A 20,944-nucleotide genomic window follows, 5' to 3' on the forward strand; every position below is an offset into this window, starting at 1 on the left:
CTCTTCTGTTTAACTTGTATATGCTCCCTTTGGGTCAGATATTGCAGAACTTTAACATCAATTATCACAGTTATGCAGACGATACACAACTTTATGTGTCTCTGTCACCGGACGACTGCAGCCCAGCAGACATACTGTGTCAGTGTCTGGAGGAAGTAAACATCTGGATGAGAGAGAATTTTCTACAATTAAATGAAGACAAAACTGAGATCATTCTGTTTGGTAGCAAAGAGAAGAGGGTCAGCGTTGGTAAATATCTTGAGACTCGGAACCTTATAATCACTGACCAAGTTCGTAACCTCGGAGTGTTGATAGACTCAGATCTGACTTTCAGCAGCCACATCAAAGCTGTCACCAAGGCAGCTTTTTACCATCTCAGAAACATCAACAGAATTAAAGGTTTCCTCTCCCAAAAAGACCAGGAGAAACTCATCCATGCATTCATCTCCAGTAGACTCGATTACTGTAATGCTCTTTTAACTGGACTTCCCAAAAAGAGCATTAAACATCTGCAGCTCATCCAGAACGCTGCTGCTAGAGTTTTAACCCGGACTAAGAGATCTGAACACATCACACCAGTTTTAATATCTTTACACTGGCTTCCAGTCAGTTACAGAATAGATTTTAAAAGCCTGCTGATGGTTTACAAATCCCAGAACGGTTTAGGCCCAAAATACATCTGTGATATGTTCAGAAAATATAAACCTAGCAGAGCTCTTAGATCCAAGGACTCAGGTCAGCTGGTCCAGTCCAGAGTCCGGACTAAACATGGAGAAGCAGCATTTAGCTGTTATGCTGCAAACAAGTGGAACAAACTGCCAGTGGAGATTAAACTTTCACCAAATGTAGACATTTTTAAATCCAGGTTAAAGACATTTCTGTTCTCATGTGTCTATGCATGAAATATCTTTTAACTTATCTAGACTGTTGCCTGTTTTTAAATTCATTTAAATGATTTTATTTGTTTCTTTTTATATTCTTTTATGTATTTTTAATGCTTCTTGCACTCCCTGCTGCAATGCTTTTATTTTATGTAAAGCACTTTGAACTGTTTGTACACGAAATGTGCTATATAAATAAATTTGATTTGATTTGATTTGATTTAAACAAATCAGAATTCTCCACCCTGATTGTGAAACTCCCATAAATACAAAAGCAACAGGGCGAATCATTCACTCCTTGCAGTCATTAAATTACCACCAACCCTCATAAATATTGACAGTAACAAGAAAAAACAGAGTTTTCACCTGGCATTAAGTAATAGAAAATCTGGGCTGTAGTGTCCTGTGGCTGTGCTGTTTGATGGTTCATTGATTCCTAGAAATAAAACCTTTATAAACAACTGAGCACATCCATGAAATAACATCCTAACATCTAGTGAGCCTCATGACAATCTGAGGAGCTGAGTGTCCTGATTACTTTACATTCCAATGAATGACATTTGGATTCACAGCTGAAGTGTCTGTGTCTGCCTTGTTCTCTAGCTCTCCCACCGTGTTACTCCCTGATATTGGATTGACCTTATAGGCTGCAGAGATCAGGACATCATTAGCTGCGACCAGTGGCAGACTTGCTGCTCAACCCTCCTGCACTAAGCCAGCGCCCCCGGACGGATCATATAGCACTGATAGAAACCAGCTGGGATCTGTTACACAGCAGCCATGCTGGCAATAGAGTTGTCAGCAATACCAACAAGACACGGGCCATTAGAAGCTTTTGCAGTCTTGTATGTGCTGCACTGTATGCCAATAGGTGTAGAATGAGGAATGCTAACTCATATCTATGGCATGGATTATTAGACCACGTGACACACATATATGAAGCAAAATTAGGAGAAAATCACAGTTGCAAAAGAAATATGTGACATAAAATATTATCAACAATGAGACATTTTCAAACAGTGGAAGATGGATCCTTGAGAGCAGAATTACGGCAGTGTTACATTTGCAGAAGAAACAGACGGTTGGATGGGAAAAAGATTACATTTAATTTTACTGCTTCCAGTGTCCTGGAATGTCACTGTAATTGATGCTTGCTGCAGATTGAATATTAGCAAAGTCAGAGAAAATTTAGTTGGAGGTTTTCAGGTAATCATTGACTTCTTAAAATATTTCTTGGCAGTTCATTTTTCATTCTTATTCTATGATCATTTCAGAATGTCCTCTTCAGAAGCTTAATGTTTCAATTTTGACCACTTCTGCTTAATCAGCTGACTTGTGGTGTATCATGTTATGTGGTTATTGTTTCAGGGAAAATCAAGGCAAATTATTAGGAATTAACAGGAATTTATGGCTCAGTGAAATAAAGCATTAATACATATATATATATATATATATATATATATATATATATATATAATGTGCAAGAATATTTAAAAAAGAGAGCATGATATATGATGATATCGTAATATACTGTGCAAATTTAATGAAGCATAAAGTGCAGTTTTCTGATGCCATGTGACACAAAACATGCAATTGCATAAATTCACTCCAATTAGCCTATACATTATGACCATTCACAAATAAAACTTTTCTTTTCCAAAGATGCATGTACTATAAAAAGGTAAGGCTCCTGGATCCTCCCAGTCAGTACTGCTGAGTACCAGCTGATGATGGCTGGAGTCAGGAAATCTGCTATTTTGTAGCACATTTAAAATAAAAGAGCTGCAAATTCATTGACTATAATATTAAAGGTTTAACTTTGGGATTTAGTTTTTGTTGACATGAAAAATTTGCAAGAACAAACTATGAATGAGAACGTTCAAAACAGAAGCAGGAAACATTTAGAGATTTTAATGCAGAGAACGAGTCAATTTCCAAGAATACTGGCCTCTATAGTACCCATAATGCAAAGCAGTTTTCTTTAGATGCTCCTTGTTGTTCAGTCTCTGCACCCTTAAGTTTGTGATGATACTTACATATAAAAGTTACCCTGAACGACACAATATGTGACAAGATTACAAAACAACTTTTAAATGCACATGACTGTTTTTACTGGATGTTTTGGTTGGTTGAAGAGATGTAACTGATACAATTTAATAACAAATAATAGACATGACTCAATCAAAAAATGTAAATGTAAAAACTTTATAAAACAGAAATAATGATTAAATAAAATGAATGTCTAAATAGATACATGTCAGCAAAGTGCTTTCACCCAAGAAAGCTTCATAGTAATGAAACAACATCCTCCCCATTTTGGTCAGAAGTGGAAATAACCACCCAAGCTGCATTACATTTTCATCCCAGCAATTAATTTCACAACCACGGATCTTGGGTAAAGGGTCTATTTGAGAGGGTTTATTGTTTTTCAATAGCTGCCCCCCCGGCACAGCGCTGGAGCCCTTGGTCTTAGATGAGCACAAAAGGTATTGATCTTCATAAGGCACTGTTTTTGTTGTTAAATAACCACCACAGGAAATCCGATGAAAAGTGCTGACCTTTCTCTAAGTCTCTCATTTCACGTAAACTAGGCTGTATGGAACCATGCCAGTCTGTTTAGCGGGCGATAATAGATGCCATACATGCCACTTACTGCTTGAGTAGAATAGTGCTTTTGCATGACTGAGTATGATGGACACAACGTTTATCGAAATTTTGTCCTCAAACAGACTCCTTAGTTCGAGTGATTTCTTTTCTGAGGGCTGGAAGTCAATGAAGGCACCAGAAAAATGATTACAGAGTGACTTTATGACTGCTTTTCACTAGTTTTTGTACACTTCTACCGACTCAATTTGGGACAATTTCTTTCCTTCAAGCCTCTATTTACACTGCTTTTCACTGTTCTGCCAGGAAATTGTTTTCTCATTAGCCACGGACACTGCGGTCGCTGTTCTTTATATCATCTCTGAATAAGGCTCGCTCCATGCTAGATGTGAAGGCAGCCACCCCGCTGCTCCTGAACCAAACCATTAAACCAGTGAAATGAAAATAAGGGAAAATTCATGCTCTTGAATGACAACAGGGAAATCACTCCCTCTTACAATTTCTGTGCTCTCTCTGTGCACCATCAAGGTCCAGGCTCCACAGACCTCCGGACCTGTTGGAGCTCAGGCAGGGAATATAACATCAGCCCACATCATTGGTAAACTGTAGACTCAAGTACAATTTAGTGTCGGTGGCAGAATTCAGACTGCCACCAGTCTCCCTATTAGTTCTTAACTCTCTTTTCAAAATGTATTTCTTCTCTACATTTGTGGTTTCAGGCTACACTGTGGCCTTTCATGCTTTGTGTTAGTGTTGTATGTGTGTGGGTGTGCATGGGCGTGAGAGGAGAACACTTTTAGAGACTGAGCTCTTCCTTTAAAAACACATTCCTAAAAGGTTACATTCGCCCTCCCTCCCACTCTTTCTTATTCTCACATTTTGTCTGAGCAGCATAACCCCTTATTACCCCTCTAATTGGATCATGTAACGCTCTTTTGAGTCAGCTGCACAGGCCCAGTGACCGACAATCCAACAGTCGTGTCCTTCCACATCAAATAGTTATCTCTTCTGGCTGAGGAGCAAGGGACTGATAGCGTATCGCAGCCCCACAGGAAATGAAATAGACTCTTGAGATGCGTATCGTAAAACAAGGAAGTCATCTATATATCTTCCTGGGAAGAAGATAAAGAATCAAATACAGTTATTTTCCTTTGGAGAAGAACATTTTTAAATCCACTCCAAGACAAAAAAAGCAGCTATCTGTCTTTTCAAATGAAATATAATGGTTTCTGCTTATCAGTATTCCTGCCAGGGATCTACCATCACCAAAGTGGCAGTCTGCGATGAATGCACTGCAATATCTAGATAGATGACTAATGTTGCGGATAGCGCTGTTCTCACCTTTAGATAGTTTTGCGTGTAGAGTGTCAGATGATTGCTGATTATCGAACGGAGTTACAGTTGATCTGAATCTCATCAGCACTTAACCTCATTGTTCCTGGAGCAGAGGTGAGAGGAATGTCAATTGGAGTGAGTGTTGTGTGCTCTGGCCCCGTTTCAGTCTCAGCTCTCCCTGTCTCTGTTCCTCCCTTTGCCATGGACTCGCACTCGCACAAATATGCACACACCCACACACTAGCCAAAGACATTCAGAGCTCTCTATCCCTGTCACAAACAAACACAAACACATCAAGAGCGCCTCTCTTTCTCCCCACAAACACGCTCACACAAACACCCAAACTCGCTGGATGTCTATGGTAGAGAGCAAACACGGGCCCATGAAAAATGCATGTCCCTTTGCGTGTTTCATAAGAAACACTCATCGGGATTCCTTTCCCATCTCAGCTGAAATACCACACAAGAATATCAATTACACAGACGATTTGGGTGGCAGTGTAGGGAGGAATGGTGCTCAACAAGAATAAGATATCCACAGTAACATCTCAAGGAGAGGGTCACCGTCTCCAGCCCGAGAACTGACATTCCTTGATCATGAAATACACATGTGTTTGAATGCAACAGAATTGAGTTGAGTTGGTGAAATTATGGGATAGTAAGCCAACAAGGCAAAGGGAAAGTAAAAACCTTTAAAATGCCAACAGCCCATTCTCTCTTAGGTTCATCTCACAAAGCTACAATCTCAACATGTTAAAATTTCAGTTATTTTCAACCTGTGTCTTGATTTCTAATCTTCTTCACCAATGCTCAGATCAATTCTGATCAAATTTTAATCAGTTTGCTGTAGGGTAACCTACTTCTCAGCTAGCAAAAAGAGGAGCCCCTAAATACAGACGAAACTGAAAAAGCCTCACATAGAAACAAGCTATTTGAACATGTCTGTTCAAACATGTCCAGAAGTTTGACTTGAGTGAGCTTCAAGCAATATTTCATAACTAATTTGGTATTTCTTTTGTTTGTATTTATTCAGATTTTTTTTTTGTTAATAGGATTTTACAGTGTGAAAACACTGTTTTATATAGAAGAGTTCAAGTTCAAAAAGTGATAAATTCCATGAAATGTTATGTTTACATTGTATCTTCAAATTTCAAAGATTTCAAAGAGTTGCTACATTGACAAGAGGGAGAGCAAAGCATTTTTATTATCTGCTTGCAGTGTGCACTGACCCTTACCTAATTGTGCTTTCCTTTAGGAGAATCCATACATGTGCAACAATGAATGTGACGCTGACACTGACGAGCTGGCTCATCCTCCTGAGTTGATGTTTGACTTTGAGGGTCGGAACCCCACAACTTTTTGGCAGTCCACATCATGGAAGAAATACCCAAAGCCTCTGCAGGTCAACATCACGCTGTCATGGAACAAGACAGTCGAGCTGACCGATGACATTGTCCTCACTTTTGAGTCAGGCCGGCCGGAACAGATGGTCCTGGAAAAGTCGCTCGACTACGGCCGGACCTGGACCCCTTATCAGTTTTATGCCACTGACTGCCTGGATGCTTTCACCATGGAACCCAAGACGGTGAATGACCTCTCCCAGCGCACCCTGCTGGACATCATTTGCACTGAGGACTACTCCAGAGGCTATGTGTGGAAGAATGACAAGACCGTACGGTTTGAGATAAAGGACCGCTTTGCCCTGTTTGCTGGACCTCGACTACACAACATGGCCTCCCTATATGGCCAGCTGGATACCACCAAGAACCTGCGGGACTTCTTCACGATCACCGATCTGAGGATTAAGTTACTGAAGCCAGCCACTGGAGCCACCATGGTGGATGAGAACAATCTGTCCAGATACTTCTACGCTATCTCTGATATCAAAGTGCAGGGCAGGTAAGATCCATTGAATTTTTCTGAATTATCATTTTTTGAAGACTTACAAATGTTTAACAAATCCACACACAGACACACACAAAAATAAACAGTACGAGTGGTCAAATATGTTTTTAGAAATGCTTGTAAATTCATAAATTAAAAAAAAAAAATTATTTTAATGACTTGAATTAAAGTAGCTATTAAAAAAAATATGACTATTTTTAAATTCTTAAGTTAAGACTTTTCTGATAAATAGAAGCTTTGCTGCAAGGCTTTGTTTGTACCTGTAGGTAATTTTTTTTTAAAAACACACTCTGGGATCCACTTGTTTTTCACTGACTATGCTGATGCACCTGTTCAGCCTATAACTTTCATTTTGTGGAATAGTATGAAACCATTTTATTTTTATAGAAGAATCATAGCCCTCATAACCTGAAAACTGCAATGGAAGTATCTCACAGAAAGTGCAGCCAAATATCTACATGTTTAAAACTGAACTTTGTCAGTAGGGAAATGTGATTGGGTGTCCCTACACCTCAGATTCCTGTAGTTCTCACATTGGATGAAGCAAGATCAATACTGATAATGATGGACTGCTAGAATTGATTGTATTGTAAATCGTACAGCACCTTAGTATTAATTGGCAATGCCGCGAGACAAAGAGTTCCAGCAATATGAAGGTTTTTTATTCCAAAGACAACACACACTGGTTAGCACACACGAATCAGGAAGAGTTGAACATCTCATCAGTGACTTAAGATAAACGGCAGAAGTCTTAACATGCTTCCTGTTGGCAACCCATGGCTTATGTTTGGCAGCATGATTATGGACTTAATAATTTTCATTTATTTGTTAATTTGTTTAGAGCAGGGGTCTTCAACGTTTTTCAGGCCAGGGACCCCCAAACTGATGGAGAGTTGGAGCAGGGACCCCCCTACTATTTATATGGCATACAATTGTGTTTTATATTTAACGGGGGCCTAGTGCCGTGTATAAACATAGCTACTCTGTTATTGTACATTCAATACTAAGCTATTCAAATAATACACAGGTTAATATATTCATGTTTTTATTTTAAACATGTGCAAGGTACAGGGTGGCCGTGCCACTGCCATTTATAAACAAACATCTTGCATACAACACTGGGCTATTCAAATAATCCACAGATTTTAACTTTAAACATGCATACAGATGGGACAATGAATCCTCAAACCATCTGTGGATGGCACACGTTTGAACACAATTTGTGAGAAAAAACTGTTTGAAAAAAAAAAAGAAAGTAAAATCATCTAATCAACCAAAGATTTCGCGACCCCCCTGCAGTACCTCCGCAGACCCCCTGTTGAAGACCTCTGGTTTAGAGTGTTCAGTTTGGTGAAAATTTGTTGATTTTTCCAGAAGATGGCTCTGATCTAGTGTCCTCTTACAGTTGGTGCTGGCAAGTTTTCTTGTAAACAGAAGTTTGTTTCTTGTATTCAGTTGTATACACCACAAAACTAAATTATGTGCACCTTCTAACAGGTGTAACAACATGTTACAGCATTCGTATTTCCTCTTTTTTTTTGTTCTATTCGTTTGTTGTTTTTTGTGAAACAATCTGAGTCGGAAACTGCCGGTGTCACTGGGTAGCACAAACTAGCAACCGCAACAACAATAAAAAAAAAGTTAAGTTTTCAAAATCCAAACCGAAACTTTATTTCGGTTATTTCTGTTATTTCTTTAGTTTAACAGCTTGGCTGATCACTGTTTATAAGGCCAGTATTAAAGTATCAAAGGCTAATTCAGTCTAGCCCAAAATTCTATTTTCCAAATTTCCCCAAATTGGTGTTAATGGGGATTTATGAGTCAATACTGAACTTTAGTGCTCCAAATTATTTATTACAAGCCTAACTTGACAAGGACAGAGGGCTGGATGTGCAGTCTCTGAGCTACAGTGAAGGGGACGGTTAATGAATGTCCATCATTTTTTTATAGCAGACATGCATCAAGTTTTAACAGCCGTCTCATTATCCCATTATATGATTCAAAATCATTGGGTCAGGTAATAAAATAATAGTTTAACTTACTTTGGTTAAATGTTGTCAAAAAAAGCTGTTAAACAGAAAAGTATATAAAACACTTGTGAAGTATCTATCAAGGAGCTATATTCATGAGCTGAGTTCCAGAAGAAGGCATTTGTAGGCATATCACAATTATTACAATAAGACCTGTTTACAAATATTTGAGCAATCTCAGTCATTTAGCAAAACTACAAGAATAGTTTCCACACATCTACATAAGAACAGCCACAAAAAACTAATAGATATACTCGTCTTATCAACATTTGCACTTTTTTTACTGGTTAAAGGTTTGAGTGATGCTAACGGCATAGGCTTGTAGTTAAGCGCCCTTCTGCTATAGTTTTAAGGCACATTTGTGAAAAAGTAATACCAATTAGTGACTAACTTACAATGCATGATGGCTTTCTTTTCATGTGCATTTATTGGCATAATTGCCATAATTTTTTAGATGACAAGGTTATGGCCAATTTTGGCCTAAAATCTAGTTTATTGTGATTTTTTGGCAGTTGCAATTGTCAGGACTCTCTTCAAATAATTCTGTATCTTTGAATATTGAAGTTGTTTTTCACGTCTTATCAGGCCTGTGCAATTTCTTAATTACTTAAAAAACTAAAAGGCAAAGGCAAACATACACTGCAAATATGTCGCTTCTGATGTGCGGTGATGTTTAATGCCGGTGAATGACTACACTTCTTCTTCGAATATATCCCGCAATAATAAAGTTTTTATAAATAAAGTTGCTCTTTGGGACAGGAACAAGAAGCAAATGCAACACTCTGTCAGTCCAATAGATCCTCAAGACAAATTTATCAGAAAGCAGTAACCTTTTCTGTTCCCCACCCGGAGCTGTATGGAGATTTATTATGTTTAAATTCACTCCTTGTTAAATACGCCTTCTTTTCCACCCGAAATAATATGCACAGTATCTTGGCAATGTTCACATTTTCTAAGCTAAATTTAGAGAAAAAGGAAGAACACCTCTGCTGCATATTGAGTTTACACAGCTTATAGTGTTGCAGAGTGTGTATCTTAATGAGTGAGTCATCAGAGTGGTACTGCCATTTTCAGTAATGGAAACATTGTCGTTTCCTGACACACTGAAATGGCCCACATGATGGTCATAAAGGCACCATAACTGCTCTCAAAATGGGAGCTGTGTTGCTTGCTGCAGTTAGTTTATAGGGAGGATAACTTGGTTGGTAATGACCCATCAGATGGGCCCCTAGGTAAATTGAAACAGTTAGTCTCTAATTAGAATTCAGTAGACTTCAATAGCAGATTAGAACCATTAGCAAGTTGGCTAATTGGTAGGAGACAAATCTTGTAATTAAGAGCATTTGCAGCTGATTAAATGGTAATCATCAGGGACACATCAGTGGATCATGACGGCATGAAGAATTGCCAGGCTGTGGTTCCAAATTTAGCCTTGCCCTGTTTAATAAAGGGTAGATTTATCATTTAATCTATGGGCTTTTGTTTTTTAACAGGCTGCACACTTTCTTGTAGAAAATATCCTATTTTTAAAATTCTAAGCAAATTACTCAGTGAATACGAGCTGTCATATTCTATCAAAGTCTAACAAGGTCTCATGGCACTTGATGTCTCTGATCACATGCCAAGCTGTTCATAATAGTGCTGTGTTATATTCCCGACTCTGTCCAAATTAGACATACATCTTCTGCAGTCGCACACGGTCCACTCATATTCCCACTTGTACTGTAAACATGAATTGATGAGTTGTAAATTGAAAGGCCTGCCAGCCAGCACAAAATAGCATCTACCACAGTTATGTTATTTTTCCATTCATTAGGAAGAGTAGCTGAAGGTTAGATGTGGGGAAAATAAGCTGTTTTGTCCAGTTTTCCATCCGGCCTCCCGGCATCAAATTCAATTTTCGAGACAAACTTTGCAGTGAGAAAGAAAAGAAAATAAACATACAATTTCTGTCCAGAGGTGGATCAGTAACTCACTTGAAAGAGCGTGATGGAGGCAGGTGGGCAGAGACTGATTAGTCTTCCCACCAGCCTCAGCAGCCTTCTGGCTACAACCAAATGTGAAAGGCTTATCATAGAATGGCCATCCTGTCTGAGAAGTCACAGAATGCCACACAAAGGCTGATAAACTGTCACTTGCACATGCACACACATCTAAATATTTATGGGTTCAGGTTAGCTGCAGATACGCTCTTGAAGCGATGTCATGGCTCTGAATGGCTGAAAAGGCTCATGTCCTCGAGATATAGACAGAAAGAAGAATGCCAATTTCCCCAAGTGTTCTGTAAATGAGTTTAGATTTTAGAAACTAAAATTTGTTTTCTATTTCATGTTCTTTGTGATTTTAATAACTACAATTCAAGAAATGCATTGCAAAACTAATAGGTTTCTTCATATTTGAAATTCACAGCCTGAGTAATGTCAGAATCAACTCCAAAAAGTATTTTCTGACATATGGAATACCAATTTATGTCAAATAAACTTAAACAAAATCTCCTATGTAAAATAGATGTGTCTTCATTGTCAGACAAAAATGTCAGTTTTTAGGAAAAGCATAAAACATTGTCACTGTTTACCTTCAGTTTTGTGTCTGGCATGTTAACCAAAGTGAAGATATGAGGTTTTGCTGACAGTTTGAGGACTGAGTGAGTTATATTTTTCATAAGCTTTTTTTTAACTGCTTCCATTTTTTAAACATTTAAACAGGCGCAAGAATAACCAATCAAGCTGACTAAATGTGCAGATTTGAGTTTTTTTACTTCAGTGTAATGCAAGTTGCCTTATATTATGCTGTAGTGTCATTTAAAGAGTTAAATGTCCCTTTTGAATGAATGCAGAAATTTGGATTGTTATTTTTCTTCTTGTGAACACCATCCAGAACTCCAAATTTGAATATTTTGTTTTATTTGTTTTTTTTTGGAAGTTTTTCAGTATCAGATGCTGCACACCTTTTAAGGCTACAAGAGTGCACGGGGACAAAAAACTGTAAATAACCGAAACTTACTCAGGCAGCTTCTCCAAAGACAATTCACGGACCAAATCAAACCCAGAATATACAATTTGACTCTGATACATGGACAGATCTGATAAATCTTGGGGGCCAGGAAACTGTCTGTACAGTTTGAAATGTTGTGCCAATGATTGAAGATATATGCAAGAGCTGGTAGCAGGATGATTGCAGCTGAGGTTTACAGGTTTATTGCACTGAACAGTCCCAGCAGCAAGTGTACTCAGAAACAGCAGACCCTGAGAAAGAAAACATATTCACCACTAGTACTTCTTTAACTAAAAAAAAATGTAACTTGCATATTTCCCAGAGACAGCACAGGCTGTGGAAATCTTGAATCTTGAATCTCTGACCCTCAGAAACACAAGTCAAACCAACTATCGACTGATATATGCCCTCAGCAGAGTTACCTAGAACAGGTTAACTCTCTTGTGGTTCCAATGTGCAGATATTTTGAATTGCTGGCTGTAGACAAAAATTGTTGTACTTCAGTGTGATACAGGGTAGTGCGACAGCCAATACATCTCATGTTTTGATACATCACATTTAAGATAGGTTGCATGGTGATCTGGTGGTTAACGCTGTAGATTTAGTGGATAACTTGACAACAGCAACTAATGAATGATTCAATAAATGTAAATTTCATCCTGGCTGTGTCAGACTTTGCTGTGAAATGCTTTAGTGCGTGGTAAAGGTCATGGCTTGAAGAGGACAACAGTACCACATCATCTGCAAAAAGTAAATATGCAACCCTGAGATTCCCAAAGAAGATACCCTCATCTCCCAGACTATATCTTTACATCCTGTGCATGAGCGCCACAAAAAGAACCGGCAATAGGGTCTCTGACCCATATTTTGCAATACTTTTACAAATGATCATTTTCCTTTTTCGTGATAGAAAAGGGATGAAATAAATAACAGAAATGGGAGGATGTCTTTTTTTCCCCGCTGCATATTGAGTCATTTTATGTTTTGAGGCTAGCTGTGCTATTGATTTCTAATGTTATTTCACATCAACAGAAAACAAAAACCTTGAACCGTGCAGGCTGTCCCACCTTTTACGTCTCCTTCTCCATCGTTCCTCACTTATTGATCAGATGTCTGCTTGTTAATTAAGACATGACCGCTACCGGGTGGTTGCGCGGTCAGTGCTTTACATCTGCAGGGCTGCAGCAGGGCCTGGGAATGAGAGGCAGCTAATCCATAAGTGCTAATGTGCTACTCCCCCCTGATGTCATTCCCTATTTTTCTCCGAACCTTTCCTCTTGTTTTTTTTCTGTCACTATTTCTCTCTTTGCTCTTCTTATTTACTCAGTGTATAGGCATTGCGTTAAAGTAACCTCAAAAACAACAGTTGTCCAATGAGGCCTAAGGCCTTCCATAGTGTTGATGGTGTGGTTCAAGATAACTTGTGTTTTTAATTGACTGAATTCATATCTCGGATAAAAAGATATTGCTTCTCCAGCTAAGTTAATCTGTCCTCAATCAGGCATTAAACCCATATTATTCATACTGGTTAATGGAATCTCTACTTACACTGGAGTGCAATCGTGGGCAGGTTGTACATTTTGTGCTGCAGCCCAACTGTACTTTTGATTCAAGTCAAATATGAACACATCAATATTTATGTCAACCATTATGAAAGAATTTTAACTCTTGAATTGTCCTGTAAATCCCAATGTAATAAGTTCCATTTGTTTTATACAAAATACAAAAAAATTTTAACTTCCTAGCTGCTGAATAAATGTGATCTGAGTAGCTTTGCTGTGAAGCAATACAAGTATTTTTTTCTGATTATTTTTGTGACAAATTGTGACTGCAAGGATGAGATTATTTGTTTGTGAGTTTGTGTTGAACTGAAATGAAGCATAGGCCCCAAGTCAAGATGGAGATTAAATAAATGCAGCAGCTATTAGCAGCTAATTTAATATCAATCATAAATTGTTCCAAAAAGGGATTGTTTATTTCATAGTCATAGTCATAGTTTATTTCTAGAGCACATTTAAAACAACCTCAGTCGACCAAAGTGCTGTACAGAAGCAAAAGCATAAAAAAAATAATCATAAACACTACAACAACAAATACAACACAAGGGATACCAATCATTCAATATAAAACAAATTAAGACTAAAAGTGAAAATAAAAGAGAGTAAGAGGGATAAAGAGAAAGCGAGAGAGACTCTGAGATTTTTCAATTGGTGTGGCACAAAAGTAGGATTGAGAACTCAAATGTTGTCCAAAACCAGGGAGGCTGCACCAGGGTTATTGTGTTGGATTAAAAAATGCTAAAGCTCACATTCAGTAAACAAAGCAGAAGGCAAGCATTGATCAAAGTCTATGAATAAGCTAAGAGGTCAGAACGGGTAGTTAAAAAAAAAAAGGGTAGGGTATACAATGTTGTTGTGCTTGGCTGAGAATATTAAACAATATGGCCAAGAGAGAATCTGGAGAGACTCTGCGTGACTGATGAAGAGAGCAGGAACAGGTGGGATGATTATGGAATTGAGGGCAGGTGAAGTGGGTGTGGCGCACAGAGTGAAGGAGTGAGTAGGTTTGAAAAATATGTTATTAGTATTTCATGCCCCAACGTTACCCTCAAACCCCAGACTTACTCTGTATTTCCCTCCCTTCTGGATATACTAAGCTCATAAAAGCACAACATTGCTCACATCAACTGTATTTTGTACTCAAAAGGAATCTGAATTTGTGTGTAGCACTTTCATAGAGCATTCGCACGAGGGGCATTACACACTCTGAGCCACATACGGATGATTCACACCCTGAGGTTATCTACAGCTCCAAAGGCTGCATACAGGAATTTGAAAAATAACAGTGCAATGACAATACCCCACATAATTTCCTGTGTAATGTACTTGAACATCTTTCCTTCCTTGTTTAAACAACTGACATTTGAATATGCCTTTATCCTGAGGAGAAAGCCTCTGCACTGTCTTTACAGGTTATTCTCTTTTGCAAGCTTCCTATTTTTTTAATGCAGCAGAAGGAAATCAATCAATATTCCTCTCGAGTGTTTGTTAAGGATGTTGTTTGGCAACTTGATGGAATCTTTCTTCATTCTTAGACGAGTCTGTTTCTTGCAGTTGCAGCTTGATTTGTGAATTTGTGCTCAAAATGTTAAAATGTTGGATTTGGGAGAGCACAACATGTTTGCATCTGGACTGTTACACTGGATTATTTGTTCCTCCCATGTACAATACTTCAGTTGTAGCAACTGTTCATGCAGGGTAGCCTTTAAGGCAATATTCTATCACAAAACATAAACTTGCTTGTTTATAACAAAGCAACATCCGGTTTAATTTGATTAACAAGTAACATATTTGATTGGAGATGTTGGTAAAGTTTGAATATTTCTCGAGCTTTTGGGATGTTTTCATCAGACCAACTTTTTCTTGTCATGTCTGACGAAAGCCACATTAAAGCTCACTGCCTTGTTCAGACAGACATCATAAAGTTTACGTGTGTGATATTATTCTATTTTAAATATACCATATTATAGACAGATGCCCATATTGACACAATGTGTTAGATAGTGCTTTACAGTAAGTAATTCAATGGCTTATCCTTACCAACCTCCGAATGTGACAAAGGGCTATAGTAAGCTTTTTCATGAGTCCCAACAAACTCAAACTCAGATTTATTTTTCTAAAGCTTAAGAACACAAAGTGTCTTTTATTTTGTTTGTCATGTCGCCATTTTACGTTTCTTACAACTACTGATAGGTATAACCATGATGTTTCTTCAAGAAGGGTCAAGCAACGAACATGGCTGAGTCAACTATCAGGCAGGTCTATCTTTGAATGTGAAAAGGGTGAAGTGGAATAGACCTTTTTGAGAAAACTGGCTGTAATTCTGTTTTTCACTTAATTTTGACTTTCTTCTTTTACGTTTTTTGTTGTGTTTAGCTTTCATTCTTACACCGTTTGGTTATTTTGTTTAGCAGCCCAGGCTCTACAGGAATCATGTAATATGAACATATCACATGTCACAATCTATTCAATTAGATGGAAATTGTGAGATGGTATTGTATAGCAAGGCTGCTGTTTTCTATAGGGTAGTGTTTACATGACATGATGAGGGAAAATATATATATATGGTAACCATGGTTATTTTTTGCAAGAGTATAATAGTATATAGATATAGACCAAAAATAGACCTATGTACTTCTGACATCTCACTGTCACCAGCGTATGGTGCAATAGTGAGGAATTGCAAGTGGGAGTTGCAGAACAGGTCTCAAACCAGCAATTTCTTGTACGTTCACTTTTGTGGATTAAGACCAACATAGCTATTGCACAATTTGACATGGAACTGGGTCTAGTTTAGGAAAAAAACAGTTTGGCTTTCCAGAAATATGCATGTCCCTGATACAGAGTCATAATGTAAAGGCAATATTAAAGTTGACTCATTCTGAGGTCTTTTGGCTGAGAAACATAATGACTAATATCCATCTGTGCTAGAGAAATGTTAAGATTATGCACGTCCAATACTTTCAGTACTGTAAAATAGGGATGTTTTCCTCTGGCATCTTGACTGGAAAATACAGACGCTGAAGGAGCTGAGAAGTTTAAACTCAGATAAATGTGTTTAACATAGTATAACAGTAACATAGTATTCCTTGACAAGTTTTTTCTGGGTACTTAAATTCAGTTGCATGAAAACCAAAGTAAACTCTTAGTCAAACATGAGAAGGGAACTGTTGTAAATGGCTACACTGCGTATTTGCCTTTTGTATAACCGCACAATCCAAAAGAAATTGTACTGTAAACTTGCATACACACACAACATTTCCTGGCTCTTATCCAGTCTCTTACATACAGACTCTTTGAATCCTCTAAGCCGTGCCCTGTGAACCATGACAGCTGCAGCCGGCTTGATTGACAGAGTTTGAAAGTCAGGTTCAAGTGCAGGTTCACTCGGCTCCTGCATTACTCTGCTTCCACTGTAAGGTTCTCTCCAGCTCTGCCATTGCCTGCTCACTTATCTTCCACCAGATGTCTGTCACATGCTGCGATGTTTTCTGCCAGTCATCTCCCGGTCTCCAGTGTTTAATTAGTGCTCATTAAGGCCCGGGCTTTCTTTGTAAATAATATATGGATGCCAGAGAAAGTACATCAACATAAGCTGTCTCTGGAGTGGAAGCAGCCATGAATAGTAAAATCATCTACATGCATTATATGAGCAAGCTTTTGCAGTAGTGGAACACAAAAGCTTGTTGAGGCTTCCTGAATGTCATTGCTGTACTGTATGAGTTTACTGTATGTGGGTGTCTGCTCACATGACAAAAAAAGAGGCAATACTGTATTTATTTTTGTCCTTATGTTCTTAAAATGTTAGAGCTATATACTAATTGTACTTTCACTTATTATACTTATGTAGGTAACTATATGCAGGTATTCATTCAGATGACCTATGAAATTCATATCAATATACTCTTTCTTCCTCTTGCTGATTTCCTCCTTTTTGTCTCATCCTCTTACATCACATCACAAATGATCCATCCTTCTACCATGAGCACTGAGATGGGATTAGGGTTTCAGACATCTCAGTACTATATGACTACATCGATGCACAACCTCAGTAATAGGCCCTGTCATTGAAACAAATCACAGGCTTTTGGAGGGCAGGGCCTCGAGCCATGCAAATTCAGATTCCGTTTTTGCCGTGGCAGAAAATTGGAGCAGGGGGAATTAACTTGTGATTCATCCCTGATGTTTCCCCAACAATTTGGGGAGCCCTAGCGGGCTAACTTTATATTTCATTGTGGGGTACTAACAGTTTGCTTGATATTGCGTTACACCACCAAGAATAACAAAATTGGCCACAACACAGAGCGTCAAAAACAGGCCTAATCAGACTCTTCAATTTCACGGTGGCAGAGCCTGCTGTAATGAGGTGACTTCCCCCCTCTCCTTTTGAAAAACTCCAATGCCATCTGCAATGTGAAAAGAGGCAAAGTAAAGAAAAGCCGTCAAGCTCATTGTGATGGTGTATGAGACTCGGGCCGTTTATTTCCCCATGTCTTAACAACTATTAACACATTCCAACACACATTTAATTGAGACATTTTTGTGCCATCTTTGTGTTTAGATTTAACTATGAGAGTAACATAATTTGATTTTACATAAATCCTTTGATTTATTCCAAAGGTCTAAATACTTAGCCATAAGATGACATCAAACACATCACGCACTGGGGTAATTTGCAGAATCTAAAGCAGCCAGGATGGGAATTAGCATTTCTAAATCTGAAACTATTCTTCTTAGTGAAAGGGTTGTTTTACCGGTCCGGTTTGGGGAAGAGCTGCTGCCTGAAGTAGAAGAGTTTGACTAACTCTGGATCTTGTTTACAAATGATAGAAGAATGGAGCATGAGTTTTGCTGGCATATTTTTGTAGGGTCGACAGTAAAGAGGTCTCTTTGCTTTCATTTATAGGTGCTTTTCAGGACTTAAGGTCACCGTACAAAGACTTGATAAAAGTATCATTAAAGTGTAAAACATAACAATGAAAATGGTAAAAAACATTCAAAATAAACAGCAATAAAGTGCAACAGAGAGATCATTCCAGCTGTCATTTAAGCTGTGAGTAGCAACTGAAAGAATGATCCGAGCAGCTAAAAGTGTGTGGGCTCACCATAAGAGATTGGGTAAGGAGTTTGGTCATTTGTGAAGGGCTCAAACCCAGTTGAGATGGTCCAGGCATCTTGTTAGGATGCTGCTTTGACGGCTCCTAAGTGTTGTCTTTCAGACACGTCTGATCGAGAAGAGACCATAGTACAGATAGGATGGTGAGACTCTTGACTGGCTGGCTTGTTAACAGCTTAGTGTCTTCCCAGAAAAGCTGTAAGTGAGAGTGGTTAGGGCTGCTCTGCTTAGATGATTACCCCTGAAACCCAGACTTGTGGACTTGTGTTAGAAAATGGATGGAATGAATCAATGGACAGACGTTTTCGCACATGAGAGTTGAAAACTGGGACACTCCTTCCCAACAACATCATTATGTGGACTCAATAAATACTCAACATTATGTATTACCAATATGAATGTGTTACGTATTTAGTTCAGATCATCCCAGCCAACAATTCAGTTCAATTCAATTCAGTTTTATTTATATAATGCCAAATAACAACAAATTTAATTTAAAGACACTTCAAAGATGCAGCCCAATTCAAGCCGATTACAATACAAATTTAATAGCTTTATGTCTTTGTTCAATTAAATGTTGTGTCTTTCAGGATTTGTTCGTCTAGTGCTTATTAATTTATAGAATTTGGGTGGTCCGGGAGCAGACTCAGGCATTATGGGGTTTTGGGGGTGGTAGTAGCAGGTGGCAAGCTGCAGAGAAGTCTGTGAGACTACAACTCTGCATCCTGGTCTCAACCCTGCTTATACATAAACCTGTATCTCAATATTTAGATTTCTCTCATTCTTTTCCCCATCAATCATTCCTATTGGTCATATTTTATGTATGTGACTTGGCCTTACAAATATTTAACCAAAGAGAGGTATTAACAGGAGCTTGTGACTGCATCCCGTAAGGCCACTGGATCTTCAAACTTTTGCATGTGAAAACTATGGCTTGCCAATTTAAGACTTTAAGGCTTTTTTATTTTCTAAAAGCTAACATAACAACATGCAAGTCATGCAGCTACCAGCAGTGATATATAGTTTTCTGCAAAATGTGTTCTCCAGCATTTTGATCTGAAATCTGTAGCTAATAATGTAGTCCTTGGTCTAAAAATAGTCCAATTTAAATATATTAGGCCAAAAAAACAAGCAAATTAAAAGATAAATACTGAATGAATGAAAGGCTACATAAAATTGAATTTTAATGCGTGTGTATAGGTTTATAAATATATTTTTTGTATATGTATATACATATACACCCCCTCACCTGGCTGATACCAGCATTTGTTGAATAATGTATTATATTCCATTTCTATTTGTTAGTATATATTTTGCTTCAGTTGTTTTTTAATAATCCTATTATTTTAACTCTATTTATTGTGATTATTTTCTATACTGTCCATCTTTATATTTTCCAGTACTGTGTGCTATTCTTTACTCTTTTGCTGCTGTAACTTTGAGAATCACCCCTTTTGGGATGAATAAAGGTCTGTCTTATCCTATCCTAAATAGTAAAGTAGTATCTGAAATGTTGGGCACAAATCAGTAAGTTCTTTGTTAATCTATAATAGTATTTCCAAATTATCTTAAAATTAGGTCTAAGACATGCAGGTGGCCAGAGAAAAACAGGGAACGCTTGTTATGGAACAGTGCTTTCACAACCCCTTTCCAACCTTCTGGTCTACACATTTCCACAGAAAATAAACTTCCCTCTCCCACAAGTTGGTCCAAAAGTTTGAGCAACATTTGGCGTTGGCAATAAAAGGAAGACATGCCGCAAGACACTTTGAAACAGAGTTGTGTTTCGATAGAGTTCACACAAAAGTAGCAGCAGTGAGAGGCTTCTCCATGAAAAGTCGAGCCCTATCTACCACTGCATAATTCTCTCTTAACTGTCAAAATGCATTCCAGTTCTCAAAAGGTGTCGAGGCATAACTGGCTCTGCCTGATGGAAAAGAGGAGGAAGATAGCTGCCAGTTTTTCAGACCTTTAATATTATCTGTCATGGCCTTGATAAATGCAATATCCCCAAAACAGATCGTATCATTTGTTAAGCGCTTTAAGTATTGCCTGAGATTCCATTTTACTGAAGTATGATGCAGTAAGAGGCATGTTCTCTATTCTAGCAATCATAATGGTTGCAGACGGTCTTGGCTTTAAAAGAAATTCTTCAATTTTGGTGTCCCTGTAGCTGGTGTGTATCACACTACTTTTCCTTTCTTGTAAGACATCAAACAGACTCGGTCTCCCCTGTGGGTGTTGGTATGTTACTCTGGTTTTTCCAGGTATCACACGATCACGATATTCTAAAAAGTCAAAAGTTTCCCTCGACAGCCTTGATCTCACCATATCTTTCATAGCAATCGCCGGTCTGGATATCTGAGCCTCCCAGAGTGTCTTGTTGAGGAAAGTTTCAGGAAACCTCAGTATGTATTTATACAGCATGGAGGCGCATTACAAGCTCTGACCATGGGTGACTTGTGTGAGGGAAAAGGTGAGATACAGAGCTGAGTAAGGCTGGTTTGCACAATCTTATCA

At 38.2% G+C, this 20,944-nt stretch overlaps 1 protein-coding gene across 2 annotated transcripts in view; it reads left to right on the forward strand.

The window, feature by feature from the left end:
- LOC142398785 (netrin-G1-like) overlaps nt 1-20,944 on the forward strand; it is a 65,327-nt gene that overhangs the window by 18,821 nt on the left and 25,562 nt on the right. For both annotated transcript variants that reach the window (XM_075482957.1, XM_075482959.1), the window contains exon 2: nt 6,076-6,719. In XM_075482957.1, coding sequence (XP_075339072.1) covers nt 6,076-6,719 — 644 coding nt within the window. The remainder of the gene's footprint in view (nt 1-6,075; nt 6,720-20,944) is intronic.

The sequence above is a fragment of the Odontesthes bonariensis genome, chromosome 14 (assembly GCF_027942865.1).
Source record: "Odontesthes bonariensis isolate fOdoBon6 chromosome 14, fOdoBon6.hap1, whole genome shotgun sequence".
Lineage (NCBI taxonomy): Eukaryota > Metazoa > Chordata > Actinopteri > Atheriniformes > Atherinopsidae > Odontesthes > Odontesthes bonariensis.